This window comes from Canis aureus, chromosome 15 (genome assembly GCF_053574225.1).
Source record: "Canis aureus isolate CA01 chromosome 15, VMU_Caureus_v.1.0, whole genome shotgun sequence".
NCBI lineage: Eukaryota > Metazoa > Chordata > Mammalia > Carnivora > Canidae > Canis > Canis aureus.
The window spans coordinates 52,482,603-52,503,439 of record NC_135625.1 but is presented as its reverse complement, the minus strand read 5'-3'; the positions used below and the strand labels follow the sequence as shown (position 1 = coordinate 52,503,439).

At 49.8% G+C, this 20,837-nt stretch overlaps 1 protein-coding gene and 2 long non-coding RNA genes across 4 annotated transcripts in view; 1 reads left to right on the top strand and 2 right to left on the bottom strand.

Annotated features, from left to right (window-relative positions):
* The window catches only part of ZNF282 (zinc finger protein 282), a 28,899-nt gene extending 12,380 nt beyond the window's left edge, over positions 1-16,519 (top strand). For both annotated transcript variants that reach the window (XM_077849805.1, XM_077849804.1), the window contains 4 exons: positions 1,647-1,766; positions 4,463-4,576; positions 5,691-5,804; positions 13,397-16,519. In XM_077849805.1, coding sequence (XP_077705931.1) covers positions 1,647-1,766; positions 4,463-4,576; positions 5,691-5,804; positions 13,397-14,175 — 1,127 coding nt within the window. In that variant the 3' untranslated portion in view covers positions 14,176-16,519. The remainder of the gene's footprint in view (positions 1-1,646; positions 1,767-4,462; positions 4,577-5,690; positions 5,805-13,396) is intronic.
* Positions 1-20,837, bottom strand: part of LOC144284792 (uncharacterized) — a 123,376-nt gene that overhangs the window by 88,573 nt on the left and 13,966 nt on the right. The window lies entirely within an intron of this gene.
* LOC144284791 (uncharacterized) lies at positions 1,152-18,897 on the bottom strand. Its single transcript, XR_013353203.1, has 3 exons — positions 18,713-18,897; positions 3,465-3,567; positions 1,152-2,419 (listed from the first exon to the last, which is right to left on the bottom strand). It is a non-coding gene; the product is annotated as an uncharacterized LOC144284791 (long non-coding RNA).

Below are 20,837 nucleotides of genomic sequence, written 5' to 3'. Positions count from 1 at the left end.
CCTGCAGTGGGGGCTGAAGACCTGGGAATGGCCTGGGCCCGGCCCCAGGAGGGTGGATGGGCAGTGGGGCCTACCTGGATACTTGGTTCTGCTGGGGCCACGTCACAGACAGACTCACCCTCTGGCCTTTCTCAAGAAGGGGACATTCAGTTCCCGAGGAGACCTAGTTCCTGACAGCACTGCACCTGGTCAGCTCTCGTTGGGATGGAAAGTGCCAGGCTCTAGTCCCGGCAGGGCCCTGGACACCTTTCCCCAGGGCCTCAGCTCTCCTGAGTCATGCTGCCCTGTGAACAGCTGAGCCTGAGCCATGTTCTCTGCCATACTGTACAAACTCTGCTCTTCCTTAGAAGGTTGTCCAGAGGCGGCCCCCTCCTTTCCAGTGTTTTCTCTTCATTGGGATGTAATTCATGTGCCATAAATAAAGTCACCCTTTTAAAGTGTATAATTCAGTGGTTCACAAAGGTGTGCAACCACCCCTATAATCTAGTTCCAGAACATCTTCATCACAGGAAACCCTGGGCCCATGAGCAGGCACTCCCACGCCCCACCCCCTGGTCCCCATTGATGGACTCTCTCTACTGTGTATTTGCCTGTTGTGGACGATTCATCTGAACGACCCCTTCCTGGTCTTCAAGCACCACAGGTGCTGAGGTCAGTGCTGTGGCGGCCTTTCACGTGTGAAGCCCTCAGCAGTTTCACCTTGTTGTCATTCATCCCCATGCATGAGCTGGGACAGTGACCGCTGTGTCCGTGCTATGGGAGGAATGAGCAGGCTGAGAGCCAGAGAGGCTGGATGACTCACCTGCTGGGCTGAGAACAGAGTGGAAAGCAGGATCCAAGTCCTTTGGTTCCTTCTCTAATCATCCCCCTGCCACCTGAGCTTCCCACTGCCAGGGCTAGTGCATCGCACCATGGAACCTCAGAAGGGTACACCAATTTGTCACAGCTTGGGATCCCAGAGAGGATATGTCACTGTCTCGTGTGCATAAGGATGCTGTGCGTTATCCACCCAGAATGGGCCAGTCGGAAAGCTTGTTCATAATTGGTGTGTGTGTGTGTGTGTTCACGTGTGTGTCTGCTGTGTCTGTCTGTATGTGTGTTTTTTTTTTAAATTAATTAATTAATTTATTTATTTATTTATGATAGTCACAGAGAGAGAGGCAGAGACATAGGCAGAGGGAGAAGCAGGCTCCATGCACCGGGAGCCTGATGTGGGATTCGATCCCGGGTCTCCAGGATCGCGCCCTGGGCCAAAGGCAGGCGCCAAACCACTGCGCCACCCAGGGATCCCTGTATGTGTGTATTTCTTTCTGACTGGGGTGAAAAATGAAAATGAACGTTTTGTACACAGAGATCAAACTTCTGGCATAGTCCTGATTAGCCCCAAACCCAGGTGGGGCAGTTTCTGGAGCTCTCTCCCAGCCTTATTACACTTCATCCTGCAGCTTGAGTTACCCCTTTGTCCTGAATTCTGATTATATCTCTGCTCCCAGGACCTTCTGCCTCTTAGGGGTGACCCCCTGCCAAGAACCCGAGGCCCCTGTGCTAACAGGTGCTGTCAGCTGCATTCATCACCCAAAAAACATCTGGGTGATGATTGATTGTTCAGAAAAAAACACCAAATGGCCATACTTCTCTCTCCCCAGAAGCAGAGCCCCTGGTGCCTGCACAGGATTCGTCCTCTCAGGTGAAGCGAGAGGAAGCCCTGTGTGTCCGGAATCAGCGGAGCTTGGAGGAAAGAGCCATCCCCACGGAGTCCATTACTGGTGAGTGAGCCCCAGAGCTGCCCCAGCCAGGGATGGAGAGGAAAGGTCCAGCATGGCCTATAGCCCGTGCTGATATCCACGGACCAGCGCTGAAAATGGCATTAATGATTTGCCACACATCTGGGTGTAGCTTGTCTTGTTTCCTCTCTTTTTTTAAATCCTTTCTTAACTATTCCTTCTTTACCTTGAAAAGGAGCATCAGGGCAGAGGTACTAAGTGTAAAGAAACCTCATGATGAGGGGCTATGGTCAGGGAATAAATATATCAGTCCACAGGACCTGCTCCTGAGCAGGAAGAGGTTTCATTGTTCTCAACAAGTATTCACAGGCTGTTGCCTCTGTGCTGGGGAGGGGAGGGTCCGGGGGGCTCCTCCTTGAAGGCCCTGTCACTGGACTCTGTGTGTGAGAACCCTCTTAGAGCATTAGGGTTCTCCAGAGAACCCATAGGGTGTGTGTATGTGCCCACATGTGGAGAGACACAGACAGACTGGTTTTAAGGAACTGGCTTCAGTGGTTGTAGAGGCTGGTGTGTCCAGGATCTGCAGGGTAGGCCAGCAGGCTGGAGACCCAAGAATCTTCTGGCTGGTTTTCCTCTGCCTTGGGGGTGGTCTGTCTTTTTCTATGGAAGCCTTCACCTGTTGGGCTGAGGCCCACCTGCATTATGGAAGGCAAGAGCTACCAATTAATTTTTTATATATATATATTTTATAAGATTTATTTATTCATGAGAGACACACAGAGAGGCAGAGACATAGGCAGAGGGAGAAGCAAGATCCCTGCAGGGAGCTCAGTGCAGAACTTGATCCCAGGACCCCGGGATCATGACCTGAGCCAAAGGCTGATGCTCAACTACTAAGCCACCCAGGTGTCCTAGGGCTACCGATTTAAATATTAATCTTCTCAGGCAGCCAAGGTGGCACAGCAGTTTGGAACCTGCCTTCAGCCCAGGGTGTGATACTAGAGACCCGGGATCGAGTCCCATGTTGAGCTCCCTGCATGGAGCCTGCTTCTCCCTCTGCCTGTGTCTCTGCCTCTGTCTCTGTGTCTCTCATGAATAAATAAATAAAATCTTAAAAAAAAAAAACATTGGGGGATCCCTGGGTGGCTCAGCAGTTTGGCGCCTGCCTTTGGCCCAGGGTGCGATCTAGGAGTCCCGGGATCGAGTCCCACGTCAGGCTCGTGGCATGGAGCCTGCTTCTTCCTCTGCCTGTATCTCTGCCCCTCTCTCTCTCTATATATATATATCTATTGTGAATAAATAAATAAAATCTTTTAAAATAAATAAATAAAAAATATTAATCTTCCCTTGAAAAAAAAAAAAAAAATCCTGGGGGATCCCTGGGTGGCTCAGCGGTTTGACGCCTGCCTTTGGCCCAGGGCACAGTCCTGGAGTCTCAGGATCGAGTCCCGCATCAGGCTCCCAGCATGGAGCCTGCTTCTCCCTCTGCCTGTGTCTCCGCTCCTCTCTCTGTGTCTATCATAAATAAATAAATAAATACATACATACATACATACATACATACATACAATAAATCTTTTAAGAAAAAATCCTTTTACAGAAACATCTAGAATAATGTTTGGGCAAATAGTAGGTACTGTGGCCTGGCTGTCACAAAATTACCCCTCACCAGATCTAGTAACATACTTATCTACAGCTTAGAGCTCCCCAAATCTTAGCCCTCCTTAGTCAGAGCCTCACCACCCTCAGGTAAGTGATAGTAGCATCTGACCGGGGAAAGGCCACTCCCTGTCCATCAGGTGTGCTCTGGACAGCGGCACAATATTACTGTCTTCAAAGAAATCTGTAAGAGATAAGAAGGCAATAAAGTTAAATGAGGTTTAATAGACCACAGAAGAAAGAAGATGTAGCACACATCTTAGAAAAATCCCAGTAAGAGGCTCCTGGGAGGCACTGTCAGTGAAGTGACTGACTCTTGGTTTTGGCCCAGGTCACGATCTCAGGGTTGTGAGATCGAGCCCTGTGTGGGGTTCCCGTGCTCAACAGGAAATCTGCTTAAGAGTCTCTCTCCCTCTCCACCCTCCCTTTGCTCACATGCTCACTTGCTCTCTCTCTCTAAAATAAATAAATCTAAAAAAAAAACAAACCTAAAAATCCCAATAAAATGGTGGATTTCAGTGGCTTCATGGAAGGCATTGTGTCCTGGAAAATCCCCGCAGAAGGACTATCTCTGTCAGTAGTGGTGCTCTATGCTCAAGCTGAGTTTCACTCTAACGACTGAAGTGCCTGTCAGCTAAGCATCTGCCTTCAACTTGGTTTGTCAGCTCAGGGTCCTGAGGCCTTTTAGGCCCCTGAAGGGCCATATCTCTGCATCGGGCTCTTTGCTCAGAGGGGAGTCAGCTTCTCCCACTATTCCTCCCCACTAGCTCGTGTTCTCTCTCTCATGCTCTCTCTCAAATAAATAAATAAAATCTTAAAAAAAAAAATAGAAAGGAAAAGAAAGACTCTCTTGAAGTGTCACCATGAGTGACACTCCCCAAAGTACACACTTATTTACAGCAAAAACTCCATTAGTTGGGGCCCAGCCAACTTAAACCTTTAATTAATTAGCATAATTTAATTATTCCTGAATTTTAGGGAAAAGAAAGAATAGTAGGAAATGAGAGATTTACTCAGAGCACAAACTTGCAGGCATTTTGTGTCCCCTGACACTGTCATTGCTCTGTTCCCACAAGCAGACTCACCGGCCTCTGCCCAGGACCTCTTGTCCCGAATTAAACAGGAGGAGCACCCATGTGTATGGGATCAGCAGGATCTGGCAGAGAGAGATATTCCAACGGACCCCAATTCAGGTGAGCAAGTTACCAGGATGAATGTCAAGGACAAGGACCCTTATTGGGTTGTATAATTGCTGGGAAATCAATCTGGTCACTTTTGGTTAAAGGCTAATGAAAGGCTCAGAGAATAAACTAGTGTGTTCCTCAGCAACATCATACAGATTTGCAGTCTAACCATTTGTAAAGTACAGAGGACTTTTCTAAGAGAATCATTAAATTGATAATTTATCGTGTCAATGTAACTGATACTAAAATTATTTGAGCAATGGCAGTTTTTGAACAAGAAAGGCTTTTAAAAGTTCTGTATATTTCTGTGACAGAAAGAAAGGAATTTACATTTTCTGCAATTTTTCGTGAGTGAAGACTAGTTAAATATCTTCCAAGAAACTTCTGGGTAGGGTCCAGGCGTATGAAACAATGAAGAAGCTCCATCCGTCTGGGGCCTGCACACATGTGTGTGCCTGGGTGTGGGTGTGTGTGCACGCATGTGCAAAGCGCACGTGTGTGTGTGTGTGTGTGTGTGTTCACATGTGCTTGCAATGCTGGCAAAGTCCAGCGTCCTCCCATTTGGTTATGACCCCAGAGCCTCATCCTACCCTGCATACCAGAAAGAGAAGAGCAGACATAAAAATCTAACATTCCTTCTTGTTTCAACCCTGGAGAAATTGAAATGATCCAGGCCAGAGAGGAAGGCCAACCCTTCGGATAAGAGTCAGAAGTCTGTACTACGGTTCTTGCGAGACCTTTGTTTACCGCTTCTGCCACTGCTGGTTCTTAAGTCCTACTACTCATCCCTTGGTCCCTTGGGCTGTCAGACACCAGGCTTCCCTCTGGGGTCTGGGGCTCAGTGGACAGAGCTGGAAGACGCAGGATCTGATCTTGGTTCTGTGTCTGCACAAACTTTGGGTCGAGCCTCCTCCTCCCTGGCCAACTCCAGATGAAGCGAACACAAGTGAGCCTGAGGAGACTTGGGTTGGTGAGGATGGCCAGTAATGAAACAAAGAGACCACAGCTGCCGTGTGCTGTATGAGCACGAGCCATGGCCTTTGCATGTGATGGTTTTCTAACCTTTGATGGCAGGCTTGATGGAAATGAACAGCATCTAAGACTGCCTTCTTTCTGTGAACAGAGTCTCTGATCTCAGCACATGACATTTTGTCATGGATCAAGCAGGAGGAGCAGCCATATCCATGGGGTCCACGAGACTCAATGGAAGGAGAGCTCGGATTAGATTCTGGCCCCAGTGAGTAATGCACCCTTTGGGGCCCCTGGGTATTTCGTCCATGGTGATGATTGCTTGCCTCAGCCACCCTTCCCACCCCCCACCCCCGTAGGGTGATGTTCTGTTGTGGCAGCCTTCACCCGTCTGTATCAAAGCACTATCCCCTTCCCTTTTGAGGGGGGTGGCAGGTGTTTGTTTCCTTGTGCTGTCTTAAGAGTAGCCCACAGTGGGTGGCTTAAAACAACAGAAATGAATTGTCTCTTGGTTCTGGAGGCCCGCAGTACAAAAAATAAGGGGTTGGCAGGGGTGTGCCCTCTCTGCAAGCTGTAGGGGAACCCTTTCTTGCCTACTCCTAGCTTCTAGGATTTGTGGCAATGGTTAGTGTTCCTTGGCTTGTAGGTGCATTGCTCCATCTCTGCTTTTGTCTCCCATGGCCTTCTGCCTGCATATCTCTAGCTTCACCTGGCTTCACCTGTGTCTTCCTTGTGTGTGTGTGTGTTCCTTTAGAGACGTAAGTCAAAATCAGGGCCCACCCTCATCCAATATGACCTCATCTGAAGTTAGATCTGGGAAGAGCCTATTTCCAAATAAGGTCACTTTCTGCAGTACTGGGGGGTCTGGATTTCAACATATCTTTCAGGGGGAGTGTAGTTCAGCTGGGAGAGGGCTGAAACACAGGTGCCTGAGCAGGAATCAATGGCAGCAGGTGGCTCACATACCAGAAAACACTGGCCAGAGTCCCAAGCCAGCCCTGAGCTGACACAGTAATTGGTGAAGATACTGATGCTCCAATAGGGAGAAGGGATTTTTTTTTCCCTCCACGACAGGTATGGGACAGAACGTCTGACCTGACTTGGGTCTCCTGAGTCTTTTTTGAAGTTCTACTTATTGGCCAGTGACCTTAGACACATGTTCGTAGGTTATTAAACACTCAGCATCTGGCTGGCATTCCTTGCCAGACCCAGTACCATCTCCTTGCTCTCAAGACGGCTGACTTAGTGTCTGCTGATGAGTTTTGAGGAGCACCTAGACAGTACGTTCCTTGTCCACACTCCTGGGACCCTCCAGGAGCTTAAAATCCAGGTGACAGCTGAGGACATAGATTATTTCTAATCTGGAAGGCCATTAAATACTCAAGTAAGGGGAAGCCTGGATGGCTCAGTAGTTGAGCATCTGTCTTTGGCTCAGGTCGTGATCCCGCGATCCCGGGATTGAGTCCTGCATCAGGCTCCCTGCATGGAGCCTACGTCTCCCTCTGCCTGTGTCTTTGCCTCTGTCTGTGTCTCTCATGAATAAATAAATAAAATCTTTAAAAAAAAAATAGAAATAAAAGTCAGGTAAGTGGATCCCACTGTCTGAGACAGATTTCGTCCAATCTAGAAGGACCACCTGGGGCTGGAGGAATGGGGAGAGAGTAGGAGAGGACCAGTGTATGCCCTTGTTTCAAATAGAACTTAAAGTGGTCCTCTTCTGACCTGCTGCTGGGGTGGGATAGGACAGGGCGAGCCAGGGCACCATCCGTGAGGACAGGAAAAAGTGACAGCCATTTCCACTTCATTCTTGATGGCACTCAGGCCACTATTTCTGACCTTGATAGGTACTAGTTCATCAACTCTTGTGCCAGGAATTCTTCCCAGACCTTTGTCCCTCGGTGCTACTGTCTGATTTTCCATGTTGGCTAGGAGTACTTGGGCAGGGCTGAGCCTTTCCCTGGAGGCCTGTGTGGTTGTGGGAACGGGTCTAGTGAAGTCTGTACGAAGGTTGCAAGGTTTTGTGAATGACCGTACCATCTTACCTCCTCAGTTGGGATATGCTGAGTCATAGAACGATTTGCTTCATGTTGTTTTTTTTCTGGGAGGCCTTCAACCTTAGCATTTGGGAAGCTGTGCCCAGAGTCTGGGGAGATAGGAGCATCTGGAAATGCTCCTACTGGCCCAGTCACCAGAGCCCCTTGTCTTTCTCCCAAAGTGGGCCTGCCTTCTGCTTGTTAGTGTTGAAATTCGTATCTCACCTGTGATTTCGTTGAGGTTTAAAGACATGATTCTCATGTCTCTGGAGAGCATTTGGAAGGGGAGAGGGTAGTGGGAGTAGAGCATAAAACAGAACTATAGGGTATCTGTCTGTGCCATAGTCCTCCCCCAGCCCTGGGGGTAGGCATGAAAGACCTGATGTCCTGTTTGACATCAGCCCAACTGGATATTACATTTTAGTCAAAGGGATTCCTCAGTCAGATATTAAAGACTCTGGGTTTTTGGGTTGTTTGTTTGTTTTTTTTTTTTTTAAGATTTTATTTATTTGAGAGAGCGAGAGAGCATGAGCAGGGGGAGGGGCAGAGGGAGAGGGAGAAACAGACTCCCCGCTGAGCAGGGAGCCTGATGCAGGGCTCCATCCCAGGACCCCGAGATCATGGCCTGAGCCAAAGGCTCTTGAGCCACCCAGGCGCCACTTGTTTCTGTCATTTAATAAATATTTACTTAGTGCCTACTGTGTGCTATGCAGCATTACAAGAACTTGGGAAAAGCAGCAAAGAAGAACCAGGGACCTTTCCTTATGTGGAAATGTGATGGAGCGTAAACAAGTCAACAAGCAAACAAGATAAAGTCAGGGACAGTCCATGCCCTGACTTGGGGAAAGGAGGAGGGTAGAAGTGGCCACAGGAGGGCTAAGGTAGGAAAGGCCTCCCTGGGGAGGAAAACACTTGAGTGTGTCCTAGACAGTGAGAAGGAGCTGATTTTGGAGATGTCAGGGAAGGGAAGAGTAAGGGCAGAGGCCTTGAGGCTTTGGGGGATGAGGGTGGAGGATCCTCAGCCCACATGACCTATGGGACAAGGTAGAGTTTGGATTTCATTCTAGGAAAGCTGACCAACAAAGGATTTAAAGCAGGTTACCGACATGATCTGGTTACTTTTTTCTTTTTTCTTTTTTTTTTTTTTGAGAGAGAGAGCAAGAGCACTTGTACTTGCTACTGAGGGTGGAGGGGGGAGTAGAGGGAGAGGGAGAGAAAGAATTTTAAGCAGGCTCCCCGCCCATCATGGAGCCCAAAGCAGGGCTCACAACCCTGAAATCATGACCTGATCCAAAATTAAGACTTAGACGCTTAACCAACTGAGCCATCCAGGTGCCCCCTAGTTTACATTTTGAAAAGATAAGTTCAGGAATGGAATGGAGTGGGGTGGGGACCATGAGCCGGAAACAGGGAAGCCATTTAGTAAGCTACCATAGTTGGTACAGACCAGGTGAAAGGAGGACAGTCAGGCAGAGTTGGGATGGTCGCAGTGCCCGGGGAGAGAAGGGGACAGATTCAGGACAGACTCTGGACATGTAGCTGAGGGATAGTGTGATGGGCGAGTGGTCAAGAGTGACACCTAGGCTCTCCTGAAGAACCAGAAGAGCCATGGTGCCCTTTACTGGAAATGCTGAGTCCTGGGAAAAAACCAGTTTACTGTGTAAACCAAGTGCTCTCCTTTGGTCCTGTTAGATCTGAGATGGCATCCAAGTAGGCAGATGAACAAAGAGCCTGGGGTTCAAGAGAGAGCTCGGGGCTGGGTTAATGTGGGAGCTTAATTTATGACGACTCCTAACAGCAACTACCTGGAATTAGACCGAACTTCACAGGTGAAGGGCCCTCCTCCACCAGACTGCCCTCACTTCAGACACCAGCTGCAAGTTCGCAGGTCTCCTGCCCATTCATTTGTAACCAGCTGGTTACAAATCCAGGGGTTTCCACTAATCCCTGGGGTTCAGCTGTCCACTAGAAGAGCTCACGGGGCTCAGGAAAGCATCTATACTTATAATTAGTTTTATCAGAGCAAAAGGATTCAAATCAGAAATAGCCAAAAGGAGAGTTCCATGGGACCAATTCTGGAAGAGTCCTAACCATGAAACTTCGGTTGTCTGCTCCCTGTGGGATCAGAAGTGTCAAACTGTGCCAGGACAGTGATGTGTGACAATTCGCAGAGTGTTGCCCACCAAGGGAAGCTCAGCCAAGCTTCTGTCTGTGTCCAGAGCTTTTACTGGAGTTTCTTTACATACTTATGATTGCTTGAACCTACTGACCATGAGGTGAAACTCACCCTCTTAGCCTGTCCCTTCTCCAGAGTTTGGGCCCAAAGCCCCAACCCTCTAATCACGTGGATGGTGTTTCTGGCACACTCAGCTCCCTTCCGGAGTCCTCCTGTTAGCTTAAACTGTTGAAGCAAGGACCATGAATTACCTCATCAGCATAAAACCTCAGAGCCTACCATGAATAACAAAGACACTCCTATCGCCCTGGAAATTCCCCCAGGATGTAGAGGCTACAGCCTAGGAACCAAGGACAACCACCCGCTCCCTTATTACACATAGGCTGTTTTAAGGCTGGTCTGTTATTACACAGATCTCACTCTGAGATCTAGGGGCAAGATCTTTGTCTAAAGAATGAAAGAGGGCAGCCCCAGTGGCTCAGCGGTTTAGCACCGCCTTCAGCCCAGTGCCTGATCCTGGAGACCCATGATCAAGTCTCACGTCAGGCTCCCTGCATGGAGCCTGCTTCTCCCTCTGCCTGTGTCTCTGTCTCTGTCTCTCTCTCTCTCTCTCTCATGCATAAATAAAATCTTAAAAAAAAAAAATGAAAGAGGCCTGGGTGTGAGCCTGGAGGAAATCCAGAGGAGCACAGCTTCACTGAGGCAAAGAGAAGAGACTCTCAAGAGAGGAGGGGTCAGCTATATCAAAGACAATGAGGGGTTGGATGTGCAGGACAAGGCAGAGGCTTGTTGATGACCTTGACAAAAGTTGTTTCGGTGGTGTGCTGGGACTCCTGTCTGATGTCAGAGTTTGAAAGCGAACGGGAAAAGCCAGGATAGAGAACTCCTCCAGAATATTGTATGAAAGGAAAAGAGAGGAGTGTTGGGGTACCTGGAGCCTGGGAGCACTTGGGGCCGAAAAGAGTGTTCTTTTAAGTTGGGGGGTAAGTAGACCACTGTCTCTGGTAGGCTCCTCTCCACTGCTTTAGAACCCTGATTCCGGGCCGCCTGGGTGGTTCGGTTGTTTACGTGTCTGCCTTTGGCTCAAGTCATGATCCTGGGGTCCTGGGATCCAGACCCCTGTCCAGCTCCTTGCTCAGCGGGGAGTCTGCTTCTCCCTCTCCCTTTGCCCCTCCCCCTGCTTGGGCTCCCTCACAAGCTCACTTCTCTCCCTGTCAAATTAATAAAATCTGTAAAAAAAACAAAACAAAACAACCCTGATTCAGACTGCCTTGAGGAACAAAGACATTCATTTACGTAACAGAGGCAGTTGATTCACCCTCAGTAGATTGCAGGAGGCTACATTATCCAGGCCCCAGGTTCTTTGCAGCTCTCAGCTCAGCTTTGCTGTGGCTGATCTAAGCAGTCACATCCAGACTAGCGGGAAGGGAAAGGCCATCCTCTTCCCTGCTGGAAACTCCCAGAAGCCTCCCGTGTCATCAGCCAGACTGAGGTCATATGCTTATGTCTGAATCTGTGAGGTCTGTAGTAGAAGTCCTCATGTCGGAGGCTGGAGGAGAATGATGACATTCTCGCAGATGATGGAAAAGTAGGGACGTTGAGGAGTGTGGTAGGGGTGCCAGGCTGTGGGGGCGGGGGGTTGAGATACACGCAGTTTTCTTCAGCTGTCCTCAGCTACTTGAGTACAGTTGGGCAAGCAGGCAGAGACAGGAGCAGAGGCATAAAGGGTGTTTCATGGCTGATGACCCCAGGGCTGACCACAGGAGCCAGGCTGGGTCAGGAAGGGAGAACAAACAAAGGGTAAGGAAAGCAGATCGATGTGCACACTGAGTTTGCAGAGTTATCAGTAGGATTAGGACAGTTTTGGGGCACCTGGGTGGCTCAGTAATTGAGCATTTGCCTTTGGCTCAGGTCGTGATCCTGGGATGGAGTCCCCACATCAGGCTCCCCACAGGGAGCCTGCTTCTCCCTCTGCCTATGTCTGCCTCTCTCTGTGTCTCTCATGAATAAATAACATCTTTATTTATTTTTTTAAGATTTTATTTATTTATTCATGAGAGACACACAGAGAGAGGCAGAGGCACAGACAGAGGGAGAAGCAGGCTAGGCTCCTTGCAGGGAGCCTGATGTGGGACTCGATACCGGATTCCAGAATCATGTCTTGAGCCAAAGGCAGAAGCTCAACCACTGAGCCACCCAGGCATCCCTAAATAACATCTTTAAAAAAAAAAACAATTGGGACAGTTTCAGGCCAGGTTTCCTGGGAAACAGCCCCTGGGATAGAGGCTCCTGTGCATGTGATGTTTCCTTGGGGTTCTCCTGAGAATAACAGCTATGAAGGGATGAGAGCAGCAGATTGGGTAGAGGGAGCAACAGGGCCCACCAGCAGTCCCCCAGGATTGAAGGCCTGGCACCCTGGGTTGAGGCGTGAGAACCACTTTATACTGTGCTGCTGGCCAGTGTCCTGTGGAGATGGCTCTCAGCCTGCTCAGTGTTCATGGGGAGGGAGAGGGCAGCCTGGGGTGCTTTGGGGTGTCATGTAAGGAAGACCGGCTTCAGTCAGACATTGATGAGCATGGGTCAGGTAGAAGGGTGGCAGATGTGAGAAATGGCCACCAGGGAGCAGATGGGACCTGCCCAGAGGATGCCAGCAAGAGGTGGGGACAGGGATTCTGTACTGTTCTTCCACTAGCTACCTGCCCTGCAGGGGAGGGGGTGCTCTCACGGGAGAGAGGACTGAGTGGGCCTCTGAGGTGGGGGTGGGGAGGAAGTGACCCAACAAGAAGAGCCCTGAATCCTGTGGGCATACAAACTAGTTCTTCAAGCAGAAGTCTAGAGACCTGGGCCTGGGTGTGCTGCTGTGCTGCTCAGACCTTGGACCTGAGGATTCACTGACTGCCAAGGTGGCAGAGCACCCAAGGGTACAAGGAGAAGGCCTCAGCACTTTCTGGGGAGGCTGGCAGGGCAGCTGCTTCCACACAGGACACAGCCCCGGCCGTGGGGTCAGGGCCCAGGTGGGGTCTGATGCCAGAGTGTGCCAGGGACCATGCTGCTGTTTATGTCTGAAGGCCCTCCACTTATAGGAGACACAACTGAAGATCATAGCATGGTGCTGGTCCCCACTCCCTGCATTTCATTTCTCTAGGCCTCCAGATAGGCTTTCACCTTGGAGAAGTTCTGGTAAATTCTTCCCCCCCAGTCGAGAGAGAGAGAGAGAGAGAGAGAGAGAGAGAGAGAGAGAGAGACTCTCCTTAGATAAATCAGCATTGAACATCAGAATGCAATTAACTCTTATTATTTCCTGCCAGTTCTGCCTTCCATCGCGGTTTCTGCATACCCCACCCCCACCCCCCAAACCCGCTTCTGCTTTCCGGAGGTATTTTCTCTCCTCACTGCGTGCTATACCCGCTCAACCCGATTCAGGGGCTTTGGGCAGGTCAGAGGGTCAAGGAGCCCCAGAGCCATAGGGAACATGACCTCTGGCCTTGCTCAATCCCCTCATTTTTTCAGAGAAACTGAGGCCCAGATAGCCCGCAACTCGCACGTTGCCGCCCAGCAAATCCCTGTGGGGACAGGGTGGGGCGGGGGGTGGGGTGGGCAGCGACCATAGCGCTGTCAGCATGTCACTTCTCCGTGTCTTCTCCTCCCCAGGCGACAGCCTGCTGCTAGTGAAGAACCCGCCCCCTGCCCCGCAGCAGCCGCAGCCGCAGCCGCAGCCGCCTCCGCAGAGCCTGGCGGTGCTCCCGGGGGCTGAGAACCCGGGCGGCGGGCCCCCGGAAGAGGGTTTCCCCGCGCTGGCCGGGGAGCGAGGGGCGGGCGGGTCGCAGGCGGGAGGCGCGTGCAGCGGCGGGGGAGGGGCCGGGGGCGGCGCGGGGGGCCCCGGAGGGGGCGGGGGAGGCTGCGGCAGCTGCTGCCCTGGCGGCCTGCGGCGGAGCTTGCTCCTGCACGGCACGCGCAGCAAGCCCTACTCGTGCCCCGAGTGCGGCAAGAGCTTTGGCGTGCGCAAGAGCCTCATCATCCACCACCGCAGCCACACCAAGGAGCGGCCCTATGAGTGCGCCGAGTGCGAGAAGAGCTTCAACTGCCACTCGGGCCTCATCCGCCACCAGATGACGCACCGCGGCGAGCGGCCCTACAAGTGCTCCGAGTGCGAGAAGACCTACAGCCGCAAGGAGCACCTGCAGAACCACCAGCGGCTGCACACGGGCGAGCGGCCCTTCCAGTGCGCGCTCTGCGGCAAGAGCTTCATCCGCAAGCAGAACCTGCTCAAGCACCAGCGCATCCACACGGGCGAGCGGCCCTACACGTGCGGCGAGTGCGGCAAGAGTTTCCGCTACAAGGAGTCGCTCAAGGACCACCTGCGCGTGCACAGCGGCGGCCCGGGGCTCGGCGCCCCTCGGCCGCTCCAGGCGCCGCCCGAGCAGGACTAGGGCTGGGCTGGGGGAGGGGAGGGCCCGGCGGCAGGAGCCGGGGGTGGGGGTTGGCCAGAGCGCCCCTGATCCTGCCCCTGCCCGGGGTTCTCAGGGCGCCTTCCCTCCCTCGACCTGCCTCTTGTTGGAAATTGGGAAGAGGAATTGCACTCCACACAGGGTCCCCCAAGGGCTGGGCAGGGGGCCCCTAGATCTGTCCTGCCTCAATGGACTGGGCCAGTTCATCTCATAGGGTGGACCAGGGGGCGGGCTGAGCGTCTTCCCCCAGGGAAAGTGCTAGAACATAGTGAGGAGGCAAGAGGCTTTGGGCATCTCCCTCAGACACCTAGCATGCCCGTTTGGCCACTGAGGTCACACAGTTTGTGATCAGGGGAAGCAACTAGGGAGTCTCAGAAGCCTTCTGAGATAAAGAAATAAGGTCCTATGGTTAAGAGATAATGAGTAAGGAAATGGAAGTGTGACGGGAAATGAGGGATGAGCTAAGGGGTAACATCTCTGATGACAGCACTGCCTTGCGTTTAAATAGCGCTTTATACTTTTTTAAACGTGTTTTCTGTCCGTTATCCGTTTTGACCCTTAGCCTGTCCCTCGAAGGTACGTGGGGTAGGATTGTTCCTACTTGATCACTGAGAAAAGAGCCCCAGGCGGTTACTTTACCAGGATCACAGAAGAAGAGAGCAGCAGGGCTGGGACCAGGGCTCTCCTGACCCCAGTGCAGTGTCCCCCACCACACACACTGCCTACCTCCCATGTCCCAGAGACTTCTCCGGCCTGGCCTCTCTTGGTCTCTCTCCTGCCTCCTTCCCGAGCCACCAAAACTCAGAAGCAAGGAGGGTTACTGGGGGTGGGGAACCCATCAGCTACACAATGCCCTGGGTTGTGCGTCTGAAAGGCTCTTCCTGTGTTAGCTCTTCTGGGCCGCAGGTCCCCTCCCCCAGCCTGTCCTTCCCACCTGAGTCCTTCAATCTGGTGCAGCATCTTTTCACTGCCCAGTAGTGACCCGGCCCTCCAGAGGCAGCTGGTGCCCTGAGTCAGACCTCACTTTGTTGATTTATTCCAGTTTCCCCAGGGCAAAGGGGTGAGGGAGAGGCTCCTGCTGCTGGAGCAGCCATCAAGAAAATGAGTCTCTTCCCAGGAGGGCCGGGCAAGTGGGTGCTAGAGTCTGAGAGTCTCAGTCTCCTGCCCTGAGCCTCCCAACTGGTGCTATCTGTTAATTGACCATGCTCATGGACACAGACCCTACTCTGCCCCAGACCCTGCAGGCGCCTCGGGAGGCACCCAAAGGACTCCCTTGAGTTGGTGCATCTGCTCCGTGGTCCTGAGGGGCCATAGTCTCCATTTCTGCATTTTGCATGACCAGGCACTGGGATGGGGTGGTTCCCCCGGAAAACCCTTGTTTGTGTCAAGAATGACTTTTCCTGCTCCCCCCATCGACCCTGCTTCTCTCCCAGTGGGGAGCACAGTGGGCAGCCCACAGCCAGCACCACTTTTGTGAGCATTCTGCTTCCGCCCTTCCCCTCATCTGTGCCACTCTGCTTTCCTCAGACCCCTTTTTGCCATGCAAAGGGAATTCTCAAAATTAAATAAAAGGTGTCCAGATTGCAGACTGCATTTTCACAAGGCCAGGGGATTCTGCAGCATGGCTTAATACAGTAAAGCCTTGAACTGGAGTCCAACTAACTGGTATTTTTTTTTTCCTCCTTCTGCTTTCTAAGAAGAGATGAGAAGTTAAACAGACAAGTTCAAAGGAGTTTGTTTTAGAACAGAAGGGAACACTCTAGTCCAGTGTTTTGGTTGGGAGGAGGCAATGTTCTGCTTTAAAAAGTACATGCAGAAAATCAATATTTTCATAATCTAAATCATGGAGAATAAGACCAACTTTTTTCCTCTCTTTTTTTTTTTTTTTTTTTTTTTTGGCTGTTGAGAGTGTGAAGAAGGGGAAGAAATCACTTTTGAGACATGGGTTTGGGACACCTGAATATACAGCTGGAGTCCCTCTATTTTAAACTCAAGGAGCTGATTCCCAAAGAGGGTTACTGACTACGCCAGTGAGAGGGGCTGTCTGGTTCCCGCATCCTGGTCTGATGGAAGCTACTGCACCAAGTCCCCCTCCGTGACACCACAGTCTCCTAGCACTGGCCTCAGGCATGTCCTAGAATGAACTCATTGGAGCTGATTGATCAAAGGTGACGCTCAGTGTGGACCTCTACCAAGCAGCAGGGGTCCTCACTGTGGACTCTTGGAGTCCACTTACTGAAGCAGGATAAAGGTCTTGCTTTTAAGGTGGATTTTTATTTTCCTTCTGATAATGTGTTAATTAAAATTAACTATTTTAATTTAAAAATGCATGCAGTAAAAATTTAAATGGTAAAAAGCAACAACAACAAAAAGAGTAAAGCTCTTTCCTACCAGACTCCCTGGTGAGAGATACCACTGCCAAGAAGAGCTTTTATGTCCTTCCAGAGCCTAAGTCAAGGCTTGGAGGATGAGATGGATGGAGCTGGGGGAGAGGATGTGGGAGGCAATGGGGGATGAAACTCGGCAGGGAGGCAGGAATTGGGATTCTAAGGGGGGAGACTGGCCTGTTCATAGGTTGTGAAGAAGTTGTAGGTGATGTAGTTTCAAGGTAAAAAGGCCAGACCATGAAGGGCCTTGTATGCCAAGACTATTTCATAGCCTGGGATCTGTTGTGCCATTAGAACCTTTAGAAGCCCAGAGGTACCTTGCTGGGTCAGTCCATAGAGAATGTGACTTGATTTCAGAGTCAAGCCCCATGTTGGGTTACTTTAAAAATCTTTAGAAGCCGAGAGTGTATTGCTCTGAGAGGTCAGACACAGTGGAAATGGAAGTCTTGAGACAGCAAATTTAAATAAGACACCACTGGAAACAATGACAAGTGAACAATAATCCTATTCAAGCTTTTGGGCACCATAATTGACCCTCTGAGATCTGGTCCAAGGATATTGGATGTTGGTGAGTACGGGGAAGGAGGAAACCTCATACTGGGCTCCAGATGAATCAGCCTATGACTATTTAACAGTATTGGTTTATTGGATTGTTAGAAAAACGTGCAACAGGGCATCCTATCAGCCTCAGGCCCTGAGAGTAGGACCATTTGGGGGAGGCCATGGCTGCCATTCCATCTGCCATTGGTTCAGGGAGCCATTGTGCAGAGATAATTCTAAAAGTAATTCTTGAGAAGAGGATTCTTAGGTGTGAGAATCTCACTCCCCTCTCCCTACCCACACCACCCCATGAGGTACCCCTAGGTCCCCTTCCACAAGAATCTTCTAGTATGATGCTGGCACTGTGTCGCTAAGGTTAAGAACCTCTAGTCAAATCTCTTGAGATGTATTTTAAATCAACATCATCCTCCAGCATTGGAATTTCTATAGATTTACTGTCCTGTTATAAGAGAAAACTGCCCTTGGTTTGTATCCCACTCAAGATTCAAGGGAGATCCCTACCCAGTCAGAACTGAAAACGTGTGTTGGTTACCTGGGTGTCCCCACAACTTCCATCCCTATGGGACCAATATCCTTTAACCATAAAAGGACTTGAGTCCCCATCCTACAAATAGTGTCAAAAGCAGTAGCCCCCACCCCACATCTCCCCTGTGGAGAGGAGGACTGGTTCCTTGTCCTTTGTTAGCTCCTGCTTCCTGAATTTGCAAATTCGCATGTGTCTGCTCTCAGCTCTGCATTAACCCAGACAGGTCTTTTGCCTTTTCTTAGTTTTCCCCAGATCAGATTTTTTTTTTTTTTTTAAAGATTTTATTTATTCCTGAGAGACACAGAGAGAGAGAGAGGCAGAGACACTGGCAGGGGAGAAGCAGGCTCCATACAGGGAACCTGATGTGGGACTTGATCCCGGGTCTCCAGGATCCTGCCCTGGACTGAAGGCGGCACTTAAACCGCTGAGCCACCGGGGCTGCCCCACAGATCAGATTTTATGTGCAGTAGTAGATTTTTATCCTTTGGAGATTTTAGAGGGTCTCAGCACAGCTAACGACCCAAAATTAGGCCTAAAGTATTTACTGTCTCTTCTCTTTTAAGGTTTTACTTATTTACTCTTGAGAAACCCACAGAGAGAGGCAATCTCCCTGCGGGGAGCTTAATGCAGTACTCAATCCCAGGGCCCCCGGATTACGACCTGAACCAAAGGCAGATATTCAGCCACTGAGCCACCCAAGTGCCCCACTATCTCTGTTCTTAAGATGTTGGAGAGCTTTTGCCAAGAATTTCTCAGAATTCACCATTTTCCATTCTTGATCTGGTATCTTACCTGCCCCTCTAAAGACTAGCTCTTCTCCCCCTTTCTGAGATCTCTCATTCCCCCCTCCCAGAGTATCCAAGGAAATAAATCCTCATTTATTAGGGGACCAATTGAATTTTGTTGTTCCTCACCTCCCTTCCAAGCCATTCCTGGGCCTATTTTTCCCCGATTAAAATGGTAAAATTTGTGAAACAAAACACTGAACTCTAAGAAATTCTGCATTATGTTTTAATCCATTTATGGAGTTTCAAATAGATCTTACCTTAATACATGCAAAATTCAAAATGGATAAAAGGATGTGCAGAAAACAACTCGTCACCCAGTCACCCGGTTCCTCTACCTGAAGCTGACTAGTCAACTCTGGAGAACGGAGAAGATTCTGGAAGGAAGCTGGAATCATTCACAGAGTCAAAGGAACAGTTGAACAGTCAATCCTGGACAGGGGCAAAACTGTGTCTCTCATTTCTGCTCCTTTCTGTATGTTGGGATCATTCTTTCAAACCAACTTACTCCAAAAAATGGGGGGATGAACAAAACTGAAGCAGGCTCCCCACAGGGACCCCCACCCAGTGCCCAGTACAGAGCTCTATCCTGGAACTCTGGGATCATGCCCTGAGCTGAAGGCAGATGCTCAACCACTGAGCCACCCAGACGCCCCTGAGGATTTTATTTATTCATGAGAGGCAAAGAGAGAGAGGCAGAGGGAGAAGCAGGTTACATGCAGGGAGCCCGATGTGGGACTTGATCCCAGGACCCCATGATCATGACCTGAGCCAAAGGCAGATGCTCAACCACTGAGCCACCCAGGCATTCCCCAGAAGATTATTTGAGAGAAGGAGCACAAAAGACCTGGTCTCTGTCATCTAAAGATTTCGGGATAGTAAGGGGAACAGAATAGAAAGGGTCTCAACTAAGTGGAATAAAGCCATGATCTATAAACTTTTTCAAGTAAAAATATGTTTGGGCATACATATATGTATATACACATGTTAATATGTATGCTATAAATCATGCACAATAGAAAATTTAAAGGACAAGATAGTTTTTAAAGCATTATTTTAAACTTGTAATATATGTGGTTCAAAGGATACTTCTTTGTCACTAGAAATGATGTGGGTGAGATAATGTCTAAGGTCACTTTCAGCTCTGCATGTTACGTTAATATTTTACAGACACAGATGACAGATTAAAGGTACTAAGTCTATTTTCTTGATTCCTGTAATACCACTGCCACCAATTGGAATAATCATGAGCCTTATTGGAAAGTTTATTTAAAGGCCTGCATCAAGGGATCCCTGGGTGGCGCAGCGGTTTGGCACCTGCCTTTGGCCCAGGGCGCGATCCTGGAGACCCGGGATCAAATCTCTCATCGGGCTCCCGGTGCATGGAGCCTGCTTCTCCCTCTGCCTGTGTCTCTGCCTCTCTCTCTCTGTGTGTGTGACTATCATTAAAAAAAAAAAAAAAAAAAAAAAAGCCTGCATGAAGATCTGAGTGTCATTGGGAAAGGACAAATGAGCAGCTTCTAAGGAACATAACAAAGTGACATTTATGTTGGTGGATTCATCACAGCACAAGCTTGGACGTTGCCACAGCAAAAACACAAAAATGAGAAATTGCCTGTCATTGAGTGCTTGTTATATGCCAAGCATTCGGGTACACAAGCACTTTACTTAGACATATTATTTCTTTTAATCCCATCAACACTGCTAGAATGTGATATATTCTCAGTGGGAAGACACTGAAGCATAGTGATAAAATGTCACCAGTGAAGGAGTCAGGATTCAAAGAATAATAGTGATCAGGGTGCTTTTTTTCTAAAATGTTATTTATTTATTTGAGAGAGAGAGCAGGCACACATGGGGGTGGGCAGGTGACAGGTAGAGGGAGAAGCAGACTCCCCTCTAAGCAGGGAGCCCGACATGGGACTCGATCCCAGGACTTGGAGATCATGACCTGAGCTAATGGCAGACACTTAACTGACTTAGCCACCTAGGTACCCCAGCACTCTGGAAATTTGATCTAAATATTTTCCCACTGTTCCAGGCTCAGAGTCAGGGATGTTGAACAAACCATAGTGACTCTCAAGAGACTGGTGGATAGGGAGTCCTGGGTGGCGCAGCGGTTTGGCGCCTGCCTTTGGCCCAGGGCGCGGTCCTGGAGACCCGGGATTGAATCCCACATTGGGCTCCCGGTGCATGGAGCCTGCTTCTCCCTCTGCCTGTGTCTCTGCCTCTCTCTCTCTCTCTCTCTGTGACTATCATAAATAAATAAAAATTAAAAAAAAAAAAGAGACGGGTGGATAAGCCAGAGCATCAGTTTATTTTATTTATTTTTTATTATTTTTAAAAGATTTTATTTATTCATGAGAGACACAGAGAGAGAGGCAG